General features: G+C 39.8%; 1 protein-coding gene across 2 annotated transcripts; it reads right to left on the bottom strand.

Annotated features, from left to right (window-relative positions):
* Positions 1 to 760: 760 nt before the first annotated feature.
* LOC118361072 (transcription factor HES-4-B-like) lies at positions 761 to 2,615 on the bottom strand. Of its 2 annotated transcripts, none has more exons than XM_035740812.2 (4): positions 2,270 to 2,615; positions 1,987 to 2,082; positions 1,790 to 1,877; positions 761 to 1,680 (listed from the first exon to the last, which is right to left on the bottom strand). In XM_035740812.2, exons 1-4 carry the CDS (start codon positions 2,375 to 2,377, stop codon positions 1,103 to 1,105), a joined length of 870 nt encoding a protein of 289 aa, XP_035596705.1. In that variant the 5' UTR covers positions 2,378 to 2,615; the 3' UTR covers positions 761 to 1,102. The 2 variants fall into 2 exon arrangements, with proteins under 2 accessions (XP_035596705.1, XP_035596704.1); XM_035740811.1 differs by having other exon boundaries at positions 761 to 1,683; positions 2,270 to 2,614.
* Between the last annotated feature and the right edge of the window lie 8,629 nt (positions 2,616 to 11,244).

Here is an 11,244-nt window from a genome sequence, read left to right as displayed (position 1 = left end):
TTGGCCTATAACTACTAAACCTGCACTGATATGAGCCTAGACCCTGACAGACATTAGGCCTATATCTGATGTTCAACTGGCTATTCAACTTTTACACACAAGACTAAACAAGAAGATAGCCTACTTAATATTTAGTTTTACACAGGGCCCTTATAGAAACAAGAAATCCTAAACCTGTATAACTATGTTCTAAGTGTAAAGTAACTAAGTAAAAATACTTTGAAGTAGCCTACTACTTATCGTTTTGGGGGTATCTGTCATTTACTATTTATATTTGACAACTTTTACTCCACTACATTCCTAAAGAAAATGTGAACTTTTTACTCAAATACATTTTTCCTCATACCCAAAAGTTACATTTCGAATGCTTAGCTGGACAGGAAAATGGTCCAACTCACGCGTTAATCAAGATAACATGTGTTCATCCCTACTGCCTCTGATCGGCTGACTCACTAAACACAAATGCTTCGTTTGTAAATTAAGCCTGAGTGTTGGATAGCCCTCGGCTATATTTAAAAAAAAAACGTACTCTGGTTTTCTTAATATAAGGCATTTTAAACGATTTATAGCATTTACTTTTATGTTTGATACTTAAGCATATTTAAAACCAGATTTTTGACTTTTAGTCAAGTAGTTTTTAACTTTTACTTGAGTCATTTTCTATTAAGGTATCTTTACTTTTACTAAAGTATGACAATTGGGTACTTTTTTTCACCACTGTAAGGGTTATAGCAGTGATATAGAAGTGAAGACAAAATAGTTCATTTCTGACAATTGATTTATTAGGTCAATGGGCCACTGCCCAACATCAATTTCCAAACATAAACGACAAACAATATAAAAACACACAGCTTTGGTATAACAATCAATATCAACTTTGTACAAAACTAAATATTTCCATAAAAAGTACTTCATCACAAACATTTGAATAAATCTTCCATTGCATGGACACTATATTTATCACCAACATCCAAATTTTGGAATCAGCCAATAACTTAAACAAACGTTTACCGTGTCCAAGAAATGAAACGATGTCCCCTAGAACGGAACTATTTACTTAATGAAAATAACTTTCATTATTGTAGAGTCCATTTCAACCAAACTACCAGGGTCGCCAAACAGCCTCAGTGCTCTCCGAACCAGTGCTGACACCGACAGGGCTGACGGCCTGAGAAACACCGACGAATGATGTCATCCCATGGACTGGGGATGATGCTGTTGGCGCAGAGCTGCAGTGGACCGGACTGGCGTTAACCGACATAGGTACACCTGCGTTAGCATACAGAGGGATGACTGGGGTTGATGCTGAGGCGAATGCCGGGTTGGGAATAAGAAAGGCAAACTGTCCATCGGTGGCAGGCACAAGCTGGAACCCCCCGAAAACTTTTGGAGACAAGGCTTCCACGGTGCTGAGTTTGGAACCCATAGAGACACTGCTGGGCACGGTAGAAGGTAGCTGCACGTGAAGAGGCTGCGCAAGGTGAGCCTGTTGAGTTGGGGTTGGCTGTGAGTAGTTCATGGAGATCATCTGGCCTAGGGAACCTGACAGGTGGTTGAGAAGCCGCGACTTTACCTCCGTGTTCACCCCCTCGCTGGTGGACAAGAAGCGAGTGACCTCGTTCATGCATTCGTTGAATCCCGCCCGGTATTTACTGAGGACAGTATTGTCTGCTGACAACGCTGCTGAGGAAAAAGAAAATGAGAGCATTAGAAATCGTGTCTATTCGATGAGAATGTAAAAATTAAGTGTTGACCAGATGTCAAATGAGATATTCGCATTGCAATTTACCAGTCATCTGCACACGCTGTAAATTCCGTAAGTGCTTCACTGTCATTTCCAGAATATCGGCTTTCTCCAATTTAGAATGTCTGGAACTCTGTGGATAAGAACATAGCAAAGTTAAGGAGTGTGCATTAATACCACATTAAATCCCAGGAATAATGAACTAAACAGTGATGTTCAATTGTGAAATCACTTTGACTTACATCTTTTTTAAGTGCATCGAGGATGAGTGTCTTGAGTTGGCCAAGGCTTTCGTTTATCCTCGCTCTCCTACGTTTCTCCATGATTGGCTTTGAGGACTGCAAAATAAATGTTTTTGCATGTTCATGGATAATTGCATGTTCATGGATAATTCTGAGTATCTCACAAGTAAAATGTCGTTAGCCTACCTACAGTTTAATTTGCAACAACATTAGCCTAGCATAGCAGGTCTATGCTGAATATATTAGATTAATGTTAAATCCATAGGCAGTTTTAGAAGTGTACCTTTCTATGCTCGCTGGCATTCTTGGGTTTGTCTGGAGTATGGGAAGCATTTGCAGGTGCACCAGCAATAGGGGATGCCGTTTGTTTCTCCATGGTGTCGGCTGGCATTTTGGATTAAATGACCTCCTCCGGCAGATAGAAAAAATATATCCTTTTGGAGACGTTGGAAAATATTTCTGCTTCTTTATGTTTAGATCAAATTGTAACCAGTGTGAAAGATATCCTACGACAGTCACGCAGAAGTGAGCAAGTCCCACTGATCAGCTGTATCACTCGCGAGTATAAGAGAGTACGCTGTGCCAAGCTACTTTGGGCAGGTCGAGTCTGCTCTACTGCCGACACACGCCAGCCGTACTTATAGACGGTTCGCATGCTCCCAGTTCGTGTGAAACCCTCTCTGCATTCTTTCCCACACTCGTCTCAGCCAATGGACGTGCGGACTCACCCATTGGGCGCGGGGCAGACTGCTGATTGGACAACACCCCCGCGGGCTGTCAGTCACGCGCTGCTCAATCGGCACTGGAGGGACAAACAACAAAGCGGCGAGTGCAGTCGGTCTGTCTGTGAAGTGATAAGGCGAATTGGGGGAATGCGCTGGCGGTTTACTTCCAACTTCTTCATACCCTTAAAAAAATGTATGCTTTTTGTGTTCACAAATATTCACGATGCTTAAAGATACTGTATTTTACAAAGCCTGTTGATATAACTTGCCTACCTTTGAAATAATGTTGCATGTCTATTTTTTCAATAGTTTCTGTAGTTTCTATTTTAATATTCACTGATGCAAATGCTTAAAATGCATCTATATTTGGATAAACATGAGGGTTGTAATAACTATACATTAATACTTCAATGATATAGGTTCATATTTCAGTATAGCTGTTCACTTCGTCTTAACCTATTAATTATTAGTATTATTATTTTATCAGTAGCTCGGCCTAATCCAGAGATCCAATTGCGCCTCAGAACAACAACTGTAATGGCACGCGAAGCTGTTTGCAGGGGCACGCAGTCAACCAATGGCAGGCTGCCACTTTATGCAGATCTAACTGAGCTACGTCTTATTGGCTGTATGAACATCTAAGTGCCAATCATTCCAGCGCGGAAGCTGTGAAGGGTGCGGAGGAAGAGCGATGCGACATCTGTCCGCTTGCCAGTCGCACTGTGTGCGCCTGCTCAGTACACTTGAGCCTCCACTGAGCACGTGCCGAAACGGATTTCCCTTATTACAGCCTAGAGGGGGACTTTTCATTGGATCCTTGGGACGTCCCTACCCTATTGAATTTGACGCTGAAAATGATTCGGGTTAGATAAGGGTTAAAGTTAGGGTAAGGGTTATGATTAGGATTTAGTGTAGGGACGTCCCAGGGATCTCAGATAGCACTGACCCATTTCTTCCCGAACTCGTTATTTCCTCTATGGAGAATGGAAGCCATTTGGCTTAGGCTACAAAACAATGCAGGTCACACAACACATTGAACGCAGATATATCACAACAGAAAATAATAGTATTATGTAATAACCTAACATAATAGCATAAGTAATATATAACTTTTGAAATTTACAAGGATAATGTGGTGAGAGCATGAGTTTGAAGGAGAAGGGCGCCATCTACTGACTAATTTCTTCTGGTTTCTCAAATCCAGAACTGACAACAGCGAGCTATGTGCCGTTGACCATAGATGTTTAGCGGTTTACCTCTCAAACGAAGAGTGTAATGAAGTATCAACAGCTAGGCTATAGGCCTAATCATGGATGACTGGCATGAGAATGACTATAATGTGTTCTTTTTTTAGCAAAAATTTCTTAGATGGGGGGAGTACAGCTTATTTTTGTGCATTCAGTACTTATTGGTTACATAATTAATTAATGAATTAAAAATCGCAAGAGGGAAAGGAAGCACCCTATATTTGATGTCGACAAGTAAGCCTATCACTTGTCTACAGTGTATGTATACCACAGATGTATGTATTTCTGACGTACTCACACATGCTCACAAAGAATGTGTTTCTGCTTACATTGGCCACAAGGTGGCACAGTGAAGCCCAACTCACTAGTTGAATCATTACAATTATGATAAATACTGTATACCCCGCTAACAGGCCTAGATTCTTGTGGATTTAATTAACAGAGTAATGGGCAATTCCATGGTAACATAGTGACACTGAGACTCTGATCTTTCACCTTGAAATGTATGTGAAACAAAAACCAATGATTTTAAATTAAATTAATGCACAAGTACAACTTTGAACAATTTCCATAGAACATTAAAAAAAAACATTTACTTGAAGAACATTGCGGATGCAAAGTTTGGTAACAGAATTACGGTTTGTGTTGTTTGTACCATTGTTCTGTTACCAAACTTTGTATCTGCACTTTGCAATCATTGTTTTTTGTTTGACATAGATTTTAAAGGGAAAAATTGGACTCTTATAGTGTCACTCTGTTACTGTGGAATTACCCTAATCTTAAAACCCCTGTCTGAGTCCACGATCCAGAGTTCACCACAAGTTTATTGACAAGTACCAAATGTAATAAAAGTTTGTTAAGCCTTAGTCCTGCATATTATCTGGCCTGGTGTCGTATCAGTCATTGTTCATGAGCTCTAGTCCTCGGTGGGTGAGCTCTGGCAGAGCATGTTGGACACTTGTTTACCCGGGATCCCCAAGTCTCAAGGGCCAGCTGTGTGTACTTGAGCTCACGTTTACTTCATTTGCTTTGGGATCAGAGCAAATGATGCATACCTAGTTCTATGGGGTTTGTTGGGAGAGCATAGGTTTCCCACTACCACTGCCCCCTATTGCAGTGGTATGCATTGGCATGTTTAGGGATTTTATTTGTGTGATTGGATGTTGTTGGATGACAACCCATTTTTCTGGCCTGGATTCGGTCTATAATCTTTTTTTTATTTTTTACTCTGACAATTCAAGAGATCAAATGATTCAAAGGCATTTCAGTTGACTAACGAAGGGCAACTTGAAAAAAAATTAACATCCATAATTCTGTCCACGTTCCGGAATTTCAAACTTGGAAGTCTTTGTGGTGCACAACAAAGAAAACAGGAATCCCCTTCCAACTGTTTGAAACATTCCAAATGCCTTCCATCATTATTACATCCTTGAAACACTTGTCGACACTAACAATACCATGCAGCGGAATGCAGAGTACAGGAATCACTGTTGAGAACTGATCTAGCCTACATTCATCAAACAAGTAAAGCGAAAGTACTTGCTGTTTGACTTAAGTTTATGAGGGAGTGAAGAGAAGCCGGGGAGATGAAAAGACCAAAGGGAAGGGGCTGTGTTTGCAGATTTATCACAGTCCAGTAGGCTGTTGTCTGGCTTCAGAGTGAGCTCAACAGCTCCTTTTCACCGGCGCCTGGTTAGTTTGTCATTGGGTAATGAGCCACCCTCTGCTCTCCCCCAAATCCGTGTGCAGAATGCAGAAAATAGAGTCAATTATATCTGTATTAGCTGCTGTTGGCCAGCCAATCCCCTCGCATACTGTTTAATTGCAATTCTCATAATTGTGTTTACTATGGTCAATCCTCGCACAAGGCAGCAACGGTGCCTCCAAAGGTGACTTGTGTTCTTCCTCCAGATGACTACTGTGGCTACTTTACAAGGACCAAAACACCAGGCAAAACAGAGAAATACTGTTAAACATAGATTATCACGCTCTAGGTGTCCAATGTTAGATAACTTCCCAGGCCAATTTCTCAACTTTTAGTAATAAGTTATGATGAACTGATCCTTTGTGTTTGTAGAATATGATTGACAGAGCACTTGCTGCTGGAAAGATTGACATCAGTTTTGAGAGTCCAGGTGTAGTTTATTGTCTTAAGGTTTGTTATGTACACGTTTTTTTTTAAAGCCTCCCAAGTTTTTTGTTGTTGTTGAAAGACCATAGAAATGAAAGACGCTCATGTCTGCTCAAAATAAATACATTTTGACAGCAACATCTTGGTAAGTGTTTATATAAAGGCAAGGAAAAGTGCCAAAAGAAGATGCAGACAGCACGATTAACGATTTACTCATATACAAAGGACTTGAACCAGCCAAACACAGCCAACTACAGCAGTGCAGCTACTGATTTATTGTTCAATGTAAACTAAGCACATGCACAGACAGAACACTTATCCACCTAAGATATTATTGTTGCCAGGGATTTCTTCCTATTTGGAATAACTTGATGTTTTGTATAGGTATTAAAACACCTTGTTTCCCTGGTCTTGATGTTCTTGTTTGATATGTTACTAGCTCTGTCAGGGGTTTTATAAGTTGTCAATTCTTTTAACTAATTCATATAAAGCGGGTGATATTTGTCATAGCGTGAAAGGGTGTGGCTGTATTCAAAGAGGACAAAGCAGAATGTTAGCACCACATACGTGACAGAGTGGTGTTTTTCATGAACTTTCACCTTATTCTTTCTTAATCTCATTACTCCCTTTATTGTTCTCGTATCTGGAAGAAAAAAAACTTGGATCAATTATATTTGCTTCGCTTTTTTTAAGCAGTTTGTTGTCATTTTGCCATCTGCAGACCAGCATGTCTAGTATAATGTGATGTGTTCACAGAGCCTCAGTTTTCTGAGCAAAGAGAGACCCCTTTCTCTTGCTTCTTAGCCCAATTCATGGCTTTCTTCTCCCTTTTAAGTGGGCTGTTGATGAGGTTAGCCTAATCAGATTAAGTCAACTCACATTGGTCGCCGCAGTTTGTTTTCCTTCCAAAGGCGTCCTGACATCTCCTATACTTTTTCTTTATCCTCCTTTTTTTGGGGGGCACTTTTCATCAAGGCTTCCACCAAATTCCACCAAGTCCTTTGAGCACAGATTCCAATGGACTCCTTTATAAACCTCTGTACCTCAATGATATAGGTTATTTAGAATGGGTCACTAAACTGAAATACTTTGGGGGAGTGCATTAAAGTTGTTCAATGATGCATTTGGGAATTTCCACTGGTGTCTGTGTAAAGAGGCTGAACGCCACAGATTAGCAATACAAAAAACACCAAATTAAATTCTGGAAATCACTGGAACCTTTAATTTGATTCCCAAATAAATGTTTGAAGGATGTTGTATTAACTACAATTCTTAATGCAATCTTCCCTGATTTCAAGACACAGAGAGAGGACCAACGTTTTCACAGCAAGTTAACTAGTCTTTTAGTGCAATAAGCATCCATTGTTTATATTGTATTAATAGATGTAAATACTACGCCCACTGAATTTAAACATCTACAATTATCCAATTCATCATTCATTATTTTGTAAAAAAATTTAAGGTTTCTGTAGATCCCTTAGGGACTTCATCTGAGTTCTAAACTTTCCCTATTTTTCAATGTGCTAGCCATAGACCTGTTTTGTCACCTAAGGACAATGTTAGTTCAACAAAAAATATATTATTGTAATAGCAGTGTGAATTCATCTGTTTGGTTAATCGTCCAATATGCCTATAAAATATAAATGTTTATTTTAGAGAAGACATTGCAATAAATGTCTGTCAAATTATTTAACTCAACATTGATCATTTTTAGAGGAGGTATTCCTGGTATTTGAACCCTGAGCTGAGATGCCCAGTTGAACAGACATTCCCCTATCTATAACCGTACATCTCTGTTGTTCTCATCAGTGGTGTGCCGTAACTTGATTCTCCCGCTAATAACATGCTTACAAAGACAATGAGCACAATCAGTACAGAAGAGGCCTTTTCATGAGACTTAAGAGGGCTCCCTTGAGAAAAGACATGGCAGCCCACTGAGTGAATGGTGACTGTGGAACCATTTAAAGTTAATGGATCTGAGAGTTTGTTGCCATAATTACATTATAGGGTTTCAGCAGCCGTTTGAATTCCACACTTACAGTTTAGGCACACCACTGCCCTTCATTCATGTCAGCGCTCTGAACTGGAATTCACTATGAGAGATATTGCCCTCTTGAGCACTGTTGAACTAGGTTGCCCTCCATGCAATGGGGCAACCCCCTCTCCCTCCTGCCCGAAAATTCCAAGAGTTAAAAGAGAGGGTGGGAACGACAAAGACTATGGATCAAAAACTGAGGGCAAAGCAGATCGGAAATCTAATTATTACAAAGGCATGTGTCAAATATAACTACTGTTTGAGGCCATCTACAGTAAATGGCATGCCTCTTCCCAATGCTGCTGCTACACATGGGAAATTGCAATAATGGCATTGTGCTGAGACTCAGATTTTTCACTTTAAAATGTACACTACAGTTTAAAAGTTATGGGTCACTTGTCCTTGTTTTTGAAAGAAACACACATTTTTTGTCCATTAAAATAACATGAAATTGATCAGAAATACAGTGTAGACATTGTTAATGTTGTAAATGACTATTGTCGCTGGAAACGGCGGATTTGATATGGAATGTCTACATAGGCGTACAGAGGCCAATTATCAGCAACCATGGCACGTTGTGTTAGCTAATCCAAGTTTATCATTTTAAACGGCTAATTGATCGTTAGAAAACCATTTTGCAATTATGTTAGCACAGCTGAAAACTGTTGTGGCTTTCGGCTTTCGGCTTTCGGAGCCATCATCGACTCAGTGGGTTTTGTCCAACATGTCTCTGGACCTACTCACTGTCACAGTCATACTCTGGACCTAGTTTTGTCCCATGGAATAAATGTTGTAGATTTTAATGTTTTTCCTCATAATCCTGGACTATCGGACCACCATTTTATTACGTTAGCAATTGCAACAAATAATCTGCTCAGACCCCAACCAAGGAGCATCAAAAGTTGTGCTATAAATTCACAGACAACACAAAGATTCCTTGATGCCCTTCCAGACTCCCTCTGTCTACCCAAGGACGTCAGAAGACAAAAATCAGTTAACCATCTAACTGAGGAACTCAATGTAACCTTGCACAATACCCTAGATGCAGTTGCACCCCTAAAAACTAAAAACATTTGTCAAAAGAAACTAGCTCCCTGGTATACAGAAAATACCCGAGCTCTGAAGCAAGCTTCCAGAAAATTGGATCGGAAATGGCGTCACAACAAACTGGAAGTCTTCCGACTAGCTTGGAAAGACAGTACTGTGCAGTATCGAAGAGCCCTTACTGCTGCTCGATCATCCTATTTTTTCAACTTAATTGAGGAAATAAGAACAATCCAAAATAGATTTTTGATACTGTCGCAAAGCTAACTAAAAAACAGCATTCCCCAAGAAAGGATGGCTTTCACTTCAGCAATAATAAATGAATGAATTTCTTTGAGGAAAAGATCATGATTATTAGAAAGCAAATGACGGACTCCTCTTTAAATCTGCGTATTCCTTCAAAGCTCAGTTGTCCTGAGTCTGCACAACTCTGCCAGGACCTAGGATCAAGAGAGACACTCAAGTGTTTTAGTACTATATCTCTTGACACAATGATGAAAATTATCATGGCCTCTAAACCTTCAAACTGCATACTAGACCCTATTCCAACTAAACTACTGAAAGAGCTGCTTCCCGTGCTTGGCCCTCCTATGTTGAACATAATAAACTGCTCTCTATCCACCGGATGTGTACCAAACTCACTAAAAGTGTCAGTAATAAAGCCTCTCTTGAAAAAGCCAAACCTTGCCCCAGAAAATATTTAAAAAACTATCGGCCTATATCGAATCTTCCATTCCTCTCAAACATTTTAGAAAAGGCTGTTGCGCAGCAACTCACTGCCTTCCTGAAGACAAACAATGTATACGAAATGCTTCAGTCTGGTTTTAGACCCCATCATAGCACTGAGACTGCACTTGTGAAGGTGGTAAATGACCTTTTAATGGCATCAGACCGAGGCTTTGCATCTGTCCTCGTGCTCCTAGACCTTAGTGCTGCTTTTGATACCATCGATCACCACATTCTTTTAGTGAGATTGGAAACCGAAATTGGTCTACACGGACCAGTTCTGGCCTGGTTTAGATCTTATCTGTCGGAAAGATATCAGTTTGTCTCTGTAAATGGTTTGTCCTCTGACAAATCAACTGTAAATTTCGGTGTTCCCCAAGGTTCCGTTATAAGACCACTATTGTTTTCACTATATATTTGACCTCTTGGGGATGTCATTCAAAAACATAATGTTAACTTTCACTGATATGCGGATGACACACAGCTGTACATTTCAATGAAACATGGTGAAGCCCCAAAATTGCCCTCTCTAGAAGCCTGTGTTTCAGACATAAGGAAGTGGATGGCTGCAAACGTTCTACTTTTAAACTCGGACAAAACAGAGATGTTTGTTCTAGGTCCAGAGAAACAAAGAGATCTTCTGTTGAATCTGACAATTAATATATTTTTTTAATAATATGTTTTTTATTTTCCAATAAAAAATCTAGTAAAAAAGACAGCAATACAAACAATGACATTCATTGTACTGTTGAATGGGATGGCCAATTTAGAGGACAAAACTAAACTTAACTCACACATACACAAAATAAAACAAAATCCTATTAGGTGGTACATGTATATGAAGACAGCATATAGTCATTACAAGCAGTGTAGTTAAGACAAAAATAAATATTGAGTGGAGTACAGCACAGAGTAGCAGCAGATCGTCAACGCAGTTATGAAGCGGGACTAGACCATTTATCCAGTATCGGCTGCCATATTTTTAAAACATTGGACTTCTATTGGAGGTATTGTATCGAATCTTTTCCATATGTATTACATTCCCTAAATCCCGTAACCACATTTCAAAGGTAGGTACAGTCTCCAATTTCCAAAATTGCAATATGAGCCTTTTGGCTAATAGAGTACAAAGAAAGACAGCCTTCCCTTCGTGGTTATTCCCATCAACTGTACCAAACAGACCGTCAATGGGTCTGGGGCTAGAACTCTAACAAAGGCTCTAGATAAGTTATCAAAAATGAGAGCCCAGTAAGCATGTAACTTAGGACATGTCCAGAATAAGTGGGTCAACGTCCCCTCATCCTGCTTGCACCTCTCACACAGTGGGGAATATTTTATTCAGTTTTACTT

The sequence above is a fragment of the Oncorhynchus keta genome, chromosome 28, assembly GCF_023373465.1.
Source record: "Oncorhynchus keta strain PuntledgeMale-10-30-2019 chromosome 28, Oket_V2, whole genome shotgun sequence".
In the NCBI taxonomy this organism is placed as follows: Eukaryota; Metazoa; Chordata; class Actinopteri; order Salmoniformes; family Salmonidae; genus Oncorhynchus; species Oncorhynchus keta.
The sequence above is the reverse complement of the archived record's forward strand: the minus strand, read 5'-3'. Positions and strand labels throughout refer to the sequence as shown.

Bases quoted from the DNA above. Each gene is read 5' to 3' on its own strand.
- LOC118361072 (XM_035740811.1), bottom strand. From the start codon at position 2,377: ATGCCAGCCGACACCATGGAGAAACAAACGGCATCCCCTATTGCTGGT. The intron at 1,878-1,986 runs GTAAGTCAAAGT...TCTTATCCACAG, and splicing joins TCGATGCACTTAAAAAAGAT to AGTTCCAGACATTCTAAATT. The intron at 1,684-1,789 runs GTAAATTGCAAT...CTTTTTCCTCAG, and splicing joins ACAGCGTGTGCAGATGACTG to CAGCGTTGTCAGCAGACAAT.